The sequence below is a fragment of the Nesoenas mayeri genome (assembly GCF_963082525.1).
Source record: "Nesoenas mayeri genome assembly, chromosome: 17".
NCBI lineage: Eukaryota > Metazoa > Chordata > Aves > Columbiformes > Columbidae > Nesoenas > Nesoenas mayeri.
Window position 1 is genome coordinate 7946756 of NC_137565.1, and position 17948 is coordinate 7964703.

Consider the following 17948-nt stretch of genomic DNA (forward strand, 5'->3'; position numbering starts at 1 on the left):
ACTGACTTTATTTAAATTCTGCAGATCCAAGGAGGTGATCCAACTGGAACAGGAACAGGTAGGGTTGAGTTTGAATCAAGTAAAGTGTTTTCAGTTCTTGTGTTGTGTTGTTACTTTTTTTCCAGACACATTGTAGATTAAAATTCTCTAAATGGTGATATGTTGTACCTTGTGAGTGTTTCTACTTTAAAACTGAGATTTTATCACTGTATTTTTATGACCATTTTAACTGTGCTCCAAATTTCATCTTGTATATTCTCAGTCTAAAACTTGGGCACTCTTCCATGTAGAATTCTTGTTGGGTCTTTGCTTCCTTTTTCTTCTAGAACATAAATAAAAATTGTAACAATTTTATAGTTGGCCTTCCAGGGCAAAGAACAAAGGAAGAAATACACTCATGCAAAGTTGCTTTCAAATTCCGTGTTAATGAAATACCTGCCTCAGAACTGGTGAATGGCCAGATGCCATCTGTTCTCCCAGCCAGTTGCCTTCTAAAGCCCAAGCTGTGCTTTTTCTGACTTTTCGAGGTCACTGTTACTAAATTCTTCAGCCTGTTCTTTCTCCCGTAGTTGTAGATCTGTGTAATAACGGTATCAGAAATGGTCAGGAGACGTAGCAGCTGAGGGGTCCTCAGAGCATTGCCCACCACAGTAGAAATGTAATATCTCTAGTTGCTGCTGTAAAATTGCTCATTTTCCACTTGCACCTTTTACCTACCCACTTGTAGATGTCGCCAACCTCCACAGCTCCTTACCTGGTCCTGTGGGGTTCTGTGCATTTTTAGTCTCGTTCGTACATGTGTCACTTGTATATGCAAGCACTATATTCTTCTCTGTGCTCACAGATCATCCAAAAAAGATGTCTCTGTCATTGTTAAGTGCTTCAGCTCTATTTACTTTGTAAACGTTAGTGTGAGTTCCACAACAGCTTTTCTACTGCATGTGATAATCCACAGTTGTATACATTAAGATGCGAGGCTAGCTAAAGGTTCTATGTTTTGATGGCAAAAGCCCATTAACAGGATTTGTCACTGTATATGCTTGTACTGTCAAAAGTAATATGATTTGATTTTGTTATAAGGAACGCTTTGGTTCAAATCCCAAAAGACATAATTAGTAACATCTTTTAAAATGATAAATTAAAGAGGTGTCAGGAAATGGGAGAGATGTAATGAATTGGCTCAGACACCTTTCACCCTTGTAGAGTGGAGTTCAGATCCTGCTGTGGAATGAAAATTAACTTGCTGGTGTCATTCTTGTCTCTATTTGTGCAAATGGGAGAAGTATTGCAAGACAGCACAATTATCAGTAGGCAGAGGACCGGCGGTGCAGCTGCACTGGAGGTCAAGACTCAGCTCTACTGGCAAAGCAAGTAGGAAGCAAAATGCAAATAAGCGCGTAGGAGAAGAAAACTCCTATGTACCTTCTTTTATTTTAAAAAAGGAGTCTAACGACCTCTAATTTTTCCATCTTCTTTTCCTCCTTGTCATTCTTAATGAAATATGAACATATTGCAGGAGAGATGTCTTGCAAACAATTGTCAAGACTATTAAAATTCTAATAAAATGGGCAGTGTATGCTCGAATAGATATGAGCGTTGCAGATTTTTGAAGATGGCTGAACTTCAGGTAATCCTGCTTAATCACTTATTGAATATGATCGTATCACAAGACAATGTTGTAAATGGACAACCTGGTGGGCTACTAGATCTGTCTAGCAGCCAGAGAAGGCCCAGCTCAGCAGCAGGGTAAAAACCCAGCAAACATGGTGATGCACTCCTGTAGTGTAAAGGTTTTGATCCATTTGTTTGCATGTTATTAATGTGATCACAAGCATTCATGTTAGGGAAGCTTTGGAATAAAGCACTGGGATTCAGTATTTCATACCTTTGTGGTTTTTTTGCCTAGGTCTTGTATGTTATTTGCAGTATAAATTCCCTTTCTTGTTTCTTGTGGGAGCTGGAAGGAATTTCAGTATTTCTTTGACTTACTGCTGCTTAGGAAAAAAAAATACAGATACATCTTTGAAAGCTAAAATGTCCATAAGATTTAATGATCTTTAGGGGTTTACTGGGGGACTAAATAACTTGACTTCTCTGATATCAGAGAAGCATATGAGAGTAGAACAGGGCTTTCTTCCCAGATATTTCAATTGGAGGTTACCCTTTAAATGTCAGTATTTTGAACCGCCAGAATTGTTTCTGTTAGAGCTTTTTGTAGGAAGACTTCAGGAAAAAAAGAACATCCTTTGTTCACTCTTCCACACAGAACCTTCTGCTTTAACTGACATTTTCTGGCTAAGAGGTTTTGGATTCTTGTGTTTGTTTTTAAAAAAAAAACTTGTCCAAACTGACATGTGGAAGGTGCATTAAGCCTGTGTATGTTTTTGTTTTGTTATATTTATTTAATTATTCCTTTTCATCAGCTCAGGAACTAGAACAGACTTGTTCAAAGATATCTTCCCACCATTTGGTGTCTGTCATCTGACATTCATCCCATGGTCAGCAACAGGTGTCAGGTTTATGGTTGCAACACCCAAATACTTCGATGATCACCCACTCCATTGCTAACTAAGCTCAGGACTGTTCAGCTTCTGAGTGGATTTGGGCACGTTCAGTACATCGTGGCATAAGGTTACGTGTCATATGTACACAGACTGCGAATGTGCTCTTGGCTCACCTATTATAGATAAGCGTGTGTGTGTTTTGGAAACATTTCACAGATGTGAAATGCCGGGCTGGTTGTCAGTGACTGTCCGCTGCCACGGCTACTCCAGCTGAACAGTCCTGTCTGTAAGCAGCACTGATCTTCAGTTCTTTCTCATTTGTTGTTCAGCACCCCAACGTGTCCTTGTTAGGCCATCGTAACAGTAACTGTGACCCAGCAGACACATGAAGGACAAATGATTGCTGGTACTCAGCACTTAACCTGGGATGGAGGAGGGTGGAAATCAGCATCATGGTGTCTAGAAGTTGAGATACCACACTGGGAAAAGAGTGGGGAATAGAGTTTTACCTTAACTTAGCTGGCAGACCTGCATTGCCAAAACACTTAGATATACAGTCCTGTAAGGCTGACACTGATTTAGAGGACCAAACTAATTTTCTACAGCCTTCACCTTAATGTTTCATGAGGCTACAGGGAGAAATTTTATTGTGCTGCAGCAGCTCATTTCTTTTCTAGCAAAATAACCACCCATAGAGGCAGTATTCAGAGCAATAAGCTGAGTCATGGTCACTCTTTGTAATGATTAATTATTTGAAAATGAATTTTAGATTTCTGATGTATCTTTTCCTGCTGTTTATAACAACTAAGTGGTTGAACGTTGTGAGTAATTCTGTCTAACTCATGCTAGTGCAAGTGCAGCAGCTGCTCTGTATTTTCAGTGTTCCAAATAATAGAGGAAAATTTGCATGTAGGAAAAATAGGTTTAGCATTGTAAGTCTTTTGTATGAAAAAGGGAAAACTGTATGCAAAGAATTATCTTTTCAAAGTGGCACAGGCATTTTTACAGCTACTCTTACTTGCAACCTGTTGGAAAGTCTCACGGATCAGCTTGCATGTATATGCCTCTGTCCATTTATGAATCCAGAAGGGCACAAAGGAGGCATCGAATAGCTGTAAAAGTCCAAGATAAAATACCACTGGCAGATGGGAATTGCATTTTGGTTGGCAGAGCTCCTCTGAAGTGTAAATAGTAAAGGACTGTGGGCAAACTTGGTCAGTTCTGCAATGGGATTTCCTGACAAAGCAAGTTCCTAAAATGTAAGTAGTTTTAGAGCCCCTTTTCTTGCATGATTAAAGCTCAAGAAAAGGAAAAGAGCAAGACCTTCATATCTAGGAATAAATTCCTTGTAGATTGCAGCCCCTCTGAAAAACCAGCTTCTGGTATGTGGGGTTAAAAGTACCATGTCCTCGTATCTGAGAGGGAAGAAACACTTACTGGCTGAGTTAAGGCTTTCGTATTTGCAAAATGATTCAAGAATCTCACTTGGAAAGCTCTACAGAAGTGTCAGATGTTATTATGTACCTCGTTGTTCCAAATGACAAGAAGAAAATTACAGAAAGTAAGCCATCATTTTTGTGAATCAGAGCCCTCCCACTTCCTTACGCTGCTTAGCAATTTTTATGCCAGAAAAAGGAAGGATTTATTTAAAATCACAATTGTCATGAATGATGATTCCCAGCCCACACCTGGCTTTGGAATGCTACATTTCTGAAGCTTTAGGTGCATCTCTCAGCTCTTTGCAAGAAAGTTGTACAACTTCTGTAATTTTACAAAAATACCCCAACAACTTTCTGAAAAAATGTCTTTAGAAGGAGCAAAGACTATGAAAGAGTAAGCTGGTTTAGTTCAAAAGACAATCTGAGAACGTGGCTTTTTTCTGTGTAGTCGCTAATGTGTGATTGCTTCAGATGTCAGTTTAGATCTATTCACCTTCTCCCCATCAGCACAAGTTGCAGATAGGAGACTGAATAACTAACCATGCTTCTGTTACAAGCTAAATATATCTTGCCACTCTGAAGAGCCATGGAAATGATGAATACAGCCTAATTTTTTCTATGAGGTGTGTGGTCTGTTTGGTTTCATCTCTGTGTGAGAATTAGGTAAATACCTCTTTAATTTAGGAGAATTTTTGTCTTCTATTAAAAATGTGGGCAAGTGGCTCCCAGCTGCCTTCAGCTTTGAATCTTGGGTATCCGGGTGGACGTGCGATTTTTATTTTACAGAATTGTGCAGAACTTCCTTCCAGCTCCTGAAGGCACAGGGTAGATGCTGCTGTTAGAAGGTGGCCTGGTGTATTTCCGTGGCTGATCCCAAGTTCATTTCCAGCCTTGTGCAAACAGGAGACACACTTGTGCGGGGTTGTCAGTGCTGCTCCCTTTGGCGCTCCCAGCACCCATGTGGGCCCATGTCTGCTGCCGCATGAACCCCTCTGGTTTTTTAGCACAGAAGCCCCCAGAATTTTTTTCCAGCCCTTTTTGTAATAGGATCTCAGAAACATTTGCATGTCCAGCAGGCACAGGGCTCGGCTGTGGCCAAAGATAATCTTATCAGGGAGTAAACTGAGAGGAAGGTGAAGCGACAGGCAGCGCTGCCCACTGTGACTCTAACACCCAGACTCAATGCTTGTTTTCCGTGGGTTTAGCTTGAAGGCTGGTGTGTCAGCTTTGGGGTGATGTTTTTGCATCACTGTGACTCCATATATAGTCAGCAGTGATCTGTTTGCTCTTGGAGGAAGATTTGGGGAATATAAGGAGGAGCCAACTCTCTTTATGGCATATATTGGTAGTGTAGCATGGGAGGGCTGGAGTTAGATGGTCCCACCTCCTCTGTCTGCATCCATTCTGCTTTCAGAACATGAGGAGATGGCACAGCCGTGCCTCCCAGCCATGTGGGGAATTAACACAGTAAAATCTGCTAGATACTTCTGAATGCTTCATAATTATTAGTAGTGGGTTTGGAGCCTGGGACTTGTTTTCCCAAGTTTACATTGAGCTCTACCATAGAGAGTATAATGTAAGGATCTAAAACCCTCATTCCAGGCTCTCCGGCTGACTCTGTGCTGCTGTGGCAGTAACGAGGGATCTATGAGGATCTAACGAGGGATCTGTACTTAATCTTCAGAGAGAAAGTGATTCTGGGTTCCAGTATTAAAAAAATATATACATTTAACTCATCATCTTCCAGCTTGCTCTGTCTGGTCCTGCTTCAAGCAGATACTTGAAGCTTGGAATGATTCCAGAGGTTAGCAGGAATTGGACAAACAGCACATTCAGGCTATTTTTAATATAAGGAGAATACATTTGCATTTGTCTCCCCCCCACCCCTTTTTTTTTTCTTTTTTTTTTTTTAATATTCTTAAATTAAAGATCTGGGGGGTTTTCTTTAAAAGAAAAAAGCCCCAAACTATTCCTGTACTGCTGTCTCGCTGCCTTTGCAGTGTCTCCACCGGCCCTTGCCAGTCCGTGCTGCCAGGGCTCCGCAGACACTTCAGCTATGTCCTTTATAGGACGTCTGGCCTTTTAGGCGAATGCTGCACAGGCCATTCTCTGTTCCTGCCGGCAGCTCCCGGGCAGACAGAATTAGCCTTGGAAACAGCTGTATGGCAGACAGAGAGGGAGGCAGGGACTGGGTCTCATGCTGTAACTGTCTACTAAAATATTAGCACTTATTTCCGGAGAACTGGAATGAACCAAAGTTACCCTTCGTACATATGAGATTAATTCTGACCTGCAGTGTATGATCTGAAATGAAATCATACAAAAATAAATATTCCAAAACCTAAAGATCATGGCTTATTGCTCCTGTCTGCAAGCTCTCGGGTCTGGTTGCTTGTTGTGCCAGAAAGAGAGAGTCTCTCTGTCATTCACAATTTTTCTCTTTCCTTTTGAATTATTTTTCCGACCAGTGAAGGCTTCAGGGTGGATTCCACCTTCTTTCTGCATCTTGACAGCACTGAAATTCCAGCATCAGCTGAAAGCGTATGAAGGGTGTAACAGACCCAAGGGTTTGGCCACTTGCTGCTATGAACCATCTCAATGGGATGTGTTCATGTTTGTGTAGTATCTGAACATGTCTGGGTGACAGACACTCCTCTGGGATAGGACTCGTAGCAAGTGCATCTGCTTTACAAATAAGGAGGAGTTCCTTCAGGAGGTCCTTTGAAGCAAAATGAAGTATTTTTCTAAGGGAAGTCAAAGTGAAGTTTGATACGGGGGTGCAGAGAGCTCTGCCCGTGGCCCAGCAGTGCAGGGCATGAAGCGACGGCTCCGCAGTGGTGGATCCAAGCGCAAAGGTGAACATTGTGAAAGGCAAAGTGGGAAGGAGCAGTGGTGCACAGAGCACGGTGCTGTTGCGGGGCTGTGGCTCTGCAGGCTTTGCAGGTGTGTTTCTAGTTTTGGGCAGCACCTGTTGGCCTGGAGCCTTGCTGTATTCTGAGCATAACTTGTTTATTTACTAACCTACAAGAACTTTGTTTTTCTGAACAAGGCAGGTAACCAAGGCACTGCACAAGTCACCTCTCTTAGCAAATAGCAACACACAGGGAGATTCATTAGCAAAGAAAATCACTGGCTTGTGGTAAGACTTTTTCTAATAGGGTGAACATTTTTTATTTGGCTGGAATAGCTGGGTTTGGGATCCAACTTCAAGACAGTAGAGATGGCTGCAGCTGTACCGTATCCCTTTCACCCGCTACTGGAAGAAGCTGGCATGGGAGATCAAGCTGATGTAATTTAGCTGATCTTAAAATATTCAATAGCCAAAGATTGCTGAAGTAATCACTCCTCCTCTACTCCTGATTACAGAAAATCCCTATAGGCTTTGTCCCCTTTTGCTGCCTCTTGTCAAATTGCAGAGCAGGCAACACTCAACTCTATTAATATGTCTTTTGAACATGATTAATTTAGTTTTTAAGTGGGTCAGTTTCTTCCAAAATGTCTTTCTTACTTAGTTCCACGTGCACTTGCAGCCGTCCACCTGTGACGCTTCGTTTTCATGGTATCGTCTGAAACCCTTCTCTCATTTGATGCGCTCTTGTGATTTTCTGGATAAGCTTTTCAGTAGGAGTCTGTTTTATCCCTCAGTTTTATTTGCTACTTGCCTGTGCAGCTGTGTCATCAAATTGTTTTGTTGTGTTACATGTGCGAATAGCCGTTTACTGACCTCCTGCTTCGCAAGTGATACGGTTCCTCTAGAGGGTTCCTGAGCCGGTGCTGCAGATGGACCAGTCTCGCTGCCTGTTTGGATACTTTTATTTGCTTTATTTTTAATACTATCCTAAGGTGAAATATTTTTTCATGGTTTGTCAAACAAGATTATGGATTTGACTGTAGAACTATGACTCATCTCAGCCTTCATTTTTCTTATTAAGAATGATCCTGGAGGAAAGTGCAAATGAAAATGTCAGATCTGCCGTAAGTCATGTAAAAATGACAGCCACAGGGAGGGGTCTCCCAGACCCCCTTTCTATCCACAGTCACAGAAAATAAATCAGTTTAGGAGGGCTGGGTGTGCAGCTTGTGCGAAGTTTTATCATCCTTTTGATTTCATTGCATTTGTGTTTACATCTTCCAGCTATCTGGTCCAAATATCTTATTTTTGCCTTTTATTTTGGAGGAATGTATGTCATCGTTCTTCATTGTTTAGCCAGGAATTAAGCAGTTGAGCTTATAGCTCCTATTCTTAGTTGGTTCTATTAATGTATTTCATCTCCCTGATATTTTATTTCTGGAAGCAATGCTATATCCAGAGTGCAATTAAAGTAGTAATTCTTTGTTCTGTGTTTTGTTAGGAGGCTGCTTTTAAAGTTTTAATGACTCAAAAAATATGATGGACCAGCAGTAAAAAATCAAATCCTTGACAATATTTCGGCACCCAATATCTAATGCTGTTGATAAACTGCCTGGTCTGTTGCAGCTGATAGTGTGGGGCACAGAATTGTGTTGCCAGTTGCAAACAGCTGATTTCAAGGCCGTGCTCAAAAACCAGCCTGGAGACAAGGATGGGGTAAAAATATATTGTACATATAGTGATCAGAACTGCCAGAAACTTTGAATTTAATGTCAGTGCCTGTTACAAAATGTAGTGGGAAACTAGTGAAAACGTTTATTCTGTGATCTTTTCTCTTTTAAGGAGGAGAATCTTACTGGGGAAAACCTTTCAAAGATGAATTTAAGCCAAATTTGTCCCACACGGGACGTGGTGTTCTCAGTATGGCCAATTCGGGACCCAACACAAACAAATCGCAGTTGTAAGTAGTCACTTGCTTTTTGTGTTTTATTGTTCCCCTCTAGACATTGTGTCTTACTCTGTTAAGAAAACAAATTACATTTTATGAGCTTCTCTTTAAAGTTCAGTGAAGTGAAATATTCTGTCGAGTGCTGCACATTGAAATCAGGAGAGATACAGCTGCTGTTACCCAATCGAAGAGCGAAGTAAATGCACAGCAGGATGGTGTGTTTATAGTAGTGTAGGTAAACCTACCTACATATAGGTAGGTTTATAGTATCATCATTAATTTGCCTTTTCTGTTTTTATGATTTGAAGTTTTTGTTCATTTTTGTCAGTGTCCCTGCAGTGTTATCGCTGTAAGATCATTACACCTCTCCATTCTGTTTACATTTAGCCTATATTGAACTTTTTGAAAGGGTTTAATGAAGTGTAACATATGCTCTGTGGAAATGTTGCTTCTCTTTACTTGCCTGATTTTAAATAAATGAGAACAATTCTGCACTGTTGAAATGTGTAGAGCCCAGACGTGGCAGACTGCAGAATCTGGCATTGAGAATGACTTGGTTTTCAATGTACAAAAGCAGAACGAAGCCTAAAATGAGGGAAAAATGGAGAAACAGGAAGAACGACAAATGAAATTTAAAGATATTGAAGTTGTAATGACCTTTTTTATGTGTAACATTAATATGTGTGTTTGCCTGCAGTCTTTTGATAATGTTCTGTGTCACTTTGAGCCAGCTATTTATTGGTTGTTCTCTAAGTACTGCAATGGAAAAAAGTTGTACCTTTATTGGGAGCCTCAGGTATGAGTGTGTGTACAGTGCTGGGGCTGGCAAGGGCGTTCTTGATGTTGGTCTTCATGATGCTCAGTATTTACTATGGCTTGTAAACCATGCAGTAGTGTGGTTAGCTTTAGTTAAACACAAGTGCTTGTCTCAGGGCCTTCAATAGGCTCACTCACGTACTTAAGCTAGGCACATGTTGGGCAGGATCAGGTTGCCGTAGAGCTTATTTTGGATTTGAATGTTAGTGTCAGCACTCAGTTGCTACATTAGGGGAGAGCAGAGGTTGTTTTTTCTTTTTATTCTTTTTTTTTTTAAAAGGGAGGGGATTCTAGAAACAGAAGTTACGGCGATGGTTCATGAGTGATGTGCCATATTGAGTCGCATCATCTGCTGCTGTAAATGTGATCGTGTGTTTCCCTAAAATCTGCAAATGAAATATAAAGTTCCTTTATATGTGAAATCCTTGAGAGACTCCAGCTGCCCGTATTTATAAAGCTTCCAAGGCCGTGTTTAGACACTTCTGGCAACTCTTGTGACCTTAGGAAATGGGTGAATATTTCTCCCCATAGGTGACAGGCACCACAGAGCAGTCAGCTGGGTCCTCTCTGTAAGGTGATGCTCAAGTAATGCTCAGGACTTCTCTGGGATCATCCTGAGCTACGTTAATTCCCTTGTCCTTACTTTTATTGTGGCTGGTGGATGAAGCTTTCTCTGTGTATTTGCTGCTGTTCAATTTTTTTGTTTATTTATTACAATGCTATGTAACTGACCACTTGATAATCTTAAGCACCAGATATCTGTGAATAAAGTGATGCCTAGAACCCAAGCGCAGGGCTAAGTTATAATATTTGCCCTGTGTAAGAGTTTACGTTCTGCACAGCATCTCAAATCTTTTCTAGGGTAAGCTATGTCTTAATAGATCATCTGGCGGATCGCAGCTCCTCCTATTTACAATCATATAACTTCCTGAGGCAGTTGCTTATATGGAAAAGTGCTTTTGGAATGCTTATATATTTTTAGCTGTCTCTAATGTAGTGTAACAGATGGAGACAGGGAGGAGAGCCAGCACGGCATGTCCAGCCAAGATGGGCCATCGTGGTCTGCAGACCACAGTGTGGAAACCTCTGTATCATATGCTTGTCGTCCAAGTCTCCCAAAGAAACATTAAACTTCAGAGAAAAGTTTTGGTAGTAAGGGTTGCTTTGGATTTTGGTGTTTTAGTTCCTGTGTTTAAGTTTAAAATTACAACCCTCAAAACTGAAAGTCCAATTAATTAAAAATTGAAATCCATGTTTCACAATATTTCGTTACATTTGACACTTTTAAGTATTTTTCTGCCATGTTCGTATCCAAAGCACAAATTTGCTCTGTCCAGAAGAGAAATGAATCACTGACAGGCCAATATAATGGAAGAGAAATGCAAAAATAAATATCCTAAAAGGTAGAAGTGTACACTGACAAGGCTTTTGTCTTATATGAACTGTATTTACTGGATGCAAGCTCGCAGTCATGCATGAGAAATGTTCTTGTCCGGTGGGACGCACGTCTCCCTGTCTGTGTGAGCTTCCCAGGGCCAGCCTGGCGAAGGAGATGGATGTTCAGATTGTTTTTGGACTTTGTGCAAGTCACCATGCTTGGAGTAACGTTTAGAGATGTCAGTAAGGTGTAAAAATGAGAAGTCAAAGCTCCAGGAATCCAAGACGAAACCCACGAAATGGGAGTTAAAGGATGTTTGGCCAGCAGGACTCCCAGAGAAGGAGGGGCGCTTGTCTTATATTGGGGGGCTGTTACATACACTTTCTGTTTCTAAGCATTACTGGATGTTGTTGAGTGTCAATGAGATGATATGCTAACTGTTACATCTTTATTCCTTCCAGCTTCATCACATTCCGCTCTTGTGCTTATCTGGACAAGAAGCATACAGTTTTTGGAAGGTAAGAGAAGGACGTTGTGAGCAGCCCTATAGCAGTTGTGCTTTCCTGTGCCTCTCAAGCCTAGAGAGAAGAGTCGAGTGACTCTTGCAATTGAACTGATGCAAAATCCTGGCTCACAATCCACTTTTCCTGGTCATGAGTAGGTGGCCAGCATGGCATCAGTGCCAGTCACGAGACTCTGCCTTTTTCTCCTTCCATCACTGTAAATTGCTTTACTTCCCTTCTGTGGGTGGCTCTCCAGGGAGTCATGAACAAAGTAATCACCGTCCTGTAACCAACCACGTTAATATTTGTGCATGCTAATTGCTGGGACACAAGAGATTACCCCTTCAACACTGCTTTCATCCTCTTATGAGCTGTCAACCAGGAAATTAGTTGTGACAAAGCTGTTCTTCATCATGGCATAGTACATAGAACTTCTGCATAGGTTAGGTCCTTTCACCTATTTTATTTTTTTTATTCTGTTCTTTTTCTCTTTTATTCCTGACGATGATCATTGGTATAAAATCAGTATGTTTGTTTGGATGTGTGTACATACATACATGTTTATGTATATATATATATAAACATAATACCAATGCCAAGACAGTAAGGAACTTCATTCTTTATAAAGAAGTCTCTTGCACAAGTCTTTTACAGTCAAGCCCTCACACAATAAATATCAAGGTATTTGTTACAGAAGATATTACAAAATTTTTATATTATGATTTGGTCTTTGCCTCCTCTGCTGCAGGTACATGGTATTTAACAAGTCATGCATAGCTGTTCTAAAAAATGCCTTGGTGCAAATGGCAGCAATGGGTATTTTACTAGCCTGCTTCATTGGTAGTTCCGAAGGGTTTTACAGTGTTGTTAAAATGATGGTTTGTTTTTGATTCTTTTCATGGCTTATCCATTTGAAAGGCAGCAATTGAAATAAATGCATGTGTTGTTTACTTTGATTGGACGTCATACAATAGTGCTGTACAGTGAAAGTGGTATAGTTAATCCCTATTGTCTGCCTGTGAGTTCTTGAGGCAGAAGCTGGTTTCATTTTAAACAATTATTTTAGTGCTGTGAGTTCCAATACTGATTCTGCAGTAATTGCACCCTTTGCAATATATTTATTTTTCTTTTCTCTGGTCTGTCTTAGAAAAATTTAAAGTTACCTTGTCATTTGGTGAAAGCAAATAACTAAAGCAAATTCTAATACTGAAAACTGAGAGCAAGTATATTCTTGGAGGAGTTGCATTACCCATATCTTCAGACTATTTCACTTAAGCTACAATTAGAGTCCTCCTTGCAAAAATCCCGTTAAATCCCATACAGTAATGGGGTTAACCTGAGCTTCCCATCTCATCAAATAGGATTTGTGTTAGGACAGCCCAGCTGAAAATGTGACTGTTCTTCAGTTCTGGATGCAACCTGGCTTCAGTGGGCACCCTCTATAGTCCTCTGGTGTCTCTGCTCTGCTTCCCCAATGTGCTCCACTTTTAACATAATGCACCAGGACAGAATTTAGAGAGTGGCCGAGCTGACAGTGGTGCAGGGAATGTGCTCCCAGAAGCCTTTACACCACACGTAACATCACAAGTACCTTACGAGTAAAATAGCTCAAATGATGTTTCACGCTGTTTGTTGCCCTTTAGAGAGAAATTACTTCAGTCCAGGTAAATCTGATTAAGTGTATATAGCAGAGATTTATGTGGTTTTAGCAAAGACTATCTTGATTTTTTGAATTATTCTCGCTACTGCAGAAATCTGAACTTGGTTGCCAGATAAAGAAGTGTTGCCGCTTTCTGAGCACTGCTAATATTCTTAGCTGAAATACAAAGGAGAAACTTCATTTAAAATGTTGGTTTAGAATCATATTTGTTCCCTGCATTAAAAACAAGTGACATTTTCACCTGAACACAGAGCAAGCGAATTTTACTCTGGACTCTTTTGCATGTAAATGAAGATGCTGGGATAGATACATTCCAGTTGTCCTATATTAATATACAAATGGAATATTTGAATAATTCAATTTACCTACAAATTGAATATAAAAGGCTGATGTGTGTGGCTCCTAAGATCTGTACTCTCTCATCCTTCAGCTGTTTTAACCTGCATATGTTTATAAAGCCATAAAGCCAAAAGATTCCAGAGATTGTGCCTTTAATGAAGCTGCAGATTCAGTTTGCTATTTTAGATCCCGGGTGTTTCCAGGATTTGGTCACTATATCTGATCTTAGGCTGTATAGTACAATAATATCTAGGAAGCATATCTAGGAATAATATCTAGGTTTAAGAATAGAACAAACCCATGAAATCAGAATTCTTTGTTTCCATGAATGTTAAATTGGATTGTCTTAACTGGATGCTTACTGGGCTGTTGTGACTTTACTTATTTCGGTTAATATAAAAACCTTAAATACTCTGATCTCCACTGCACCCTCAGCTATTTCTATGCGGCTCTGGTTCATGTTAGTGAGTGTCATATATGTATCTTTGAGAGCAGAATATGACTTATTTGTGATTTGTATAGAACTTTTCAGCAGACTTTCCATACTTTTGATCAGAACAGAAAACCAGCAAAAGAGCAACTGTTTCCCACCCGTTTTTTGGGTCCCGTGTAGGGTGCCACATTGGAAAGTTCCCCTCTGGAGAGCTGAATCTTATTCATGTCCCCATGGGTTTGAAACACAATTTTTGCACAGTAGCAGCTATTAAGAGTTGGATGTTTGGCTGTTAAGTGTGTTTGGAAAACACAGCAGCTGCAGGCAGTGGGGCTGTGGAGCGGTGGCACGTGTCTGGCTTGGTGCGCTGGAATGTTCAAGTCTCAGGAGACGGCTGTGGCTGGAGGACAGGGAGGGTATCTTGGCATGATTGTCCTGCCCGCCGTGGCAATAACGAGGATGGATGCTACTGAAAATAAAGGAGATAATTTGACATGGATGGGGAGCAAAAGCAAAGGCAGAGAGTGAGAGAAGAATGCCTTCCCTTGGAGGTGTGTTGCAGGCTGCACGGATTTCCTGCTCCAGCAGAGCTGCCTAGATTAAATTAGTAATTACCATTTCTAGTAATTACCATTTCTCCTGACATAAAGAATGCTGTAATTAACATGAAAACTAACTGTTGGCTTTTGCTGGCTTCTAGCTGCCTCGTAAGAGTTTTAATTTAGAAGCTCAAATAATGTAAACCAACCGACATGCGTTTGCTGTGCACAGAGTGGATGAGAAGCATTTGCAGGTGGGCTGTGTGCGAGGGGACTCCCCATTACCTGTGCTGCAACTGGGGCTGCAGCTCTTGCACGAGCTACAGAGATGTCACAGCCAAGGCACCGCGATAGGCTCACGTTCCTGTCTGCTGTGCTTTATGAAATTTAGATGCAAGCACATCCCATTCGGTTATGATTATGTTTTCTATTGCTCTGATGGCTCATAGATCTTGTGAATCAGAGATATGGTACATCTGCCCTTTGTAAGAAGAAATAGAAACAATTTCTGTCCCAGAGAGCTGCGTGAGTAGTAAAGAGACTGCATATAGATACAGAGAAGTTGTGATAGTGACCCCTTTCTGCCTGTCTTCCACCAATGGTTTGCACTTGCTTCAGAACCAAGGAAAAAGAAAACCCCAGGAAAAACTGAAATGCCTTTGTGGTTGTTTTTGGGGAGCCTCTTCCAAAGCTAAAGGGACACATGAAAAAGTGCATGTTTAAAATAATAGTGGAAGGTAATTGAGCCATGCTGATGAACATTTCAAGTTAGATTTAGGACAAGGAGGGCATAGTGGGCTTGAAAGTGAGGGCACGTTGCAAGCATGTGATGCCATAAAAAGAAGGGCAATAGAGGGAGTGGAGAGAAAAGTGTTGTGGTCAGAGTGGCAAAGCTGGAAAGTATCTGTGCAGCCGTTGTGTGTGTTCACTAGAGCATCACCTGTGCTTGTCAAGAGCTGAGAAAAGGATGTGGCAGCCGAGACAGGGGCTGAGTGTATGGAGGACAGTTGTCCCCTATGTATGTGGCTGCACAGATCTGTTTAAGCAGATAAATGTTAACTGTCTCTCAAGGTTTCTGCCACTCAGTCTTCAATTCTCCTCTTCCCAGAAATAATGAACAAGATGGTTTGGGAAACCTCAAACCTGGTCACATTGGAGGCACCAGTCAGTAGCTGATGTGCACTCAGCTCAGTCTTTTCTTCCCTCCTCCCTTGCTAGATGCTTTTGTGGAAGAGAGTTTTCTTTCCTTGGATAAGTATCACTCTGTATTAAGGATTCCTTAACCTGTTTAGTGCTTTCTACTGCAATTCTGTAGAATGGGGCAATGAAAGTAACTCTTTTACCCTAGAGTAAAACAGCTACCAGGAATTATTCAGTTACCCGGGTACGGTTAAATAATGCACAGTGTCTGTTTCCACTTGTAACATTCCCTGTTATGATCTGAATCAGTGAACCCCAGTGGCTTCTAACCTGGGAAACTCATGTTCTTATTGCTCTTCTGCTTTAATACATCTGAAGAATGGAGAAATTGTGTGACAGCAGAAGAGCTGATTCTGCTGTTGAATCTGTATAGGGAGCCTGACCTAATTTTGCACTGCCGTGTCTGTTCCCCAGGCACCAGGGGAGGAGTGAAGAGCAAGGTAGGAAAATAAACCAGGCTTCTTTGTGGAAGCCGTGGCCTTGGTTTCATGTAGCACATGAGAACTGGGCTGTCGGAGCTGCACAAGGGCTGTTGTCATTTCCAAAACAGTGGTATGATCTCTGAAGAGGAACCTGTGCCAAAGCAGAGGAGTCCTTACGTGCCGGGTTCGCCTGTTGAGTCTGGTTTCAAAATGCTTTTTTCCAAGTTATTTTATTTTTCAGCGCCCTTCGTTACTGTGTCTCGCCTGCTGGATTAAGCCTTTATGACAGATCGAGATGTTTCGACTGCATCCTTGTTGCAAGTTCGAATTGCTCACTCCATTTCAGATTGGGTGTATACATAGAAAACATTTTGTCCTGAGTGTACCTGTTTGTGCATGTATATATTGTTGTCTCTCTGTGAGTATATAAATATATGTACTCCTTTTTATAAAAATAACCTTGAGGGCAGAAAGTGTTTACAAAACAACGTTTCTTTATGGTTTCTGTTTCTAGTTTAAAGAACTAAAAAAAAAAGTCCAGACATTGTTTTTATATCATCTTCGGACCAGGAAATTCTATCATCTTGGATTGTTGCCATCCCCCGTATTGCATAAAGCTTGATTCCTATAATTCTTCTAAACAAAAATGTGAGGAATAGGAAGTCCGTGTGTGAACGTCTGTGAGACTGCAAGGGAGCTGCAGTTTTCTTTGGGAGCAGCATTTCATTGGCGTATTGCAAAGGGATAGAGCTTGCTCCAGATATTTTACTTATGCTTCATGCAAAGACATTGGCAGTGGTTTTGAAGCAAGGTTACCAGTTTGCATAAAGGATCCTTAACAAGAAGTAAGATTTTTAAATAACATCTCTTAATTGGAAATGCAAAGATTTCCAGTGCTAATTCAGCTCTGTTTTCAAGAAAAAAGAATTGCACAAGTAAGGGCAGATTTTTGTTTTCATTACTATGCTAACAGAAAAAAACTAAATGTACCTACCTTGTCGTCCATGCTTAAATGTAATGCAACATTTATCAAGCTCCTCTAAAAATACAACAAGCTGTCTCAGGGATGCTGAGCTAAATATACAGTTGAGATCATCATTTCTCTGTTCAACATCTACTGGAAGTACACAGCAAACCCTTGTTTTCCATGGTTGTTCCAATGTAAATTATGTCTTGAAAATATCATCCTTTTCACTGCAGGATGTCATCGGAACATCTGTTTAAACCTCACTTGGTCAATTTAGGACAAAGCATGTGTGGCACCTTATAAAAGCAATAGAGCCAGAAGCAGTGGAAAGGGTTAAACTTGTTTCATCCCTTTTCCCTTCCCTGCTGGGCTCCCAGCTTTGCACCAGTGACACGGAATGAGAAAGGCCAGGGGGTGTGACCTGTCACCACCTGTGTAACACACATACACATGTAAAGGGTATAAAGGGATATTAGTGTGAACTTCTCGAGTTCGCATTTTGCTTTAATGAAAATGATGTACAGAATTCCTCGTGCTGAGACTCAGATTTATTCATACAACAGGCTTAATCTCTTTTTCTTCAAAGTTAGTGGCTATTAGAATAATATTAAGTAGTGGCTCTCTCTCTAGAGGTCTTTCTTAATGTTTTAATGTACTTATCTGGTGCTCTTTTCTACATATAACTCGTATGGGCTTTTTTCTTGGCAAGATGTCTGTGAGCATTTTCTTCTTACACCCAGAATATGTGGTGTGGGACAGGCAAAGAGTCCCCAGAACTGTTCTGGTGTGCTGCTTTCCTCATTCTGTGAGGAGCAATTGCTGGAACAGATGCCACTGCATGGGCATCAACCTGATTTTAGTGCTGCGATGTAACACCATGAGATTTGACAATAAACATATGTAGTGTTTTGATAGTCTGCAGGTACATTGTCTCTCTACGTCCACAAAT

At 40.9% G+C, this 17948-nt stretch overlaps 1 protein-coding gene across 1 annotated transcript in view; it reads left to right on the forward strand.

Annotated features, from left to right (window-relative positions):
* The window catches only part of PPIL2 (peptidylprolyl isomerase like 2), a 71236-nt gene that overhangs the window by 46649 nt on the left and 6639 nt on the right, over positions 1-17948 (forward strand). Inside the window, exons 14-16 of the mRNA XM_080355502.1 lie at positions 25-58; positions 8637-8754; positions 11398-11454. Of these exons, the coding sequence (XP_080211628.1) occupies positions 25-58; positions 8637-8754; positions 11398-11454 (209 nt within the window). The remainder of the gene's footprint in view (positions 1-24; positions 59-8636; positions 8755-11397; positions 11455-17948) is intronic.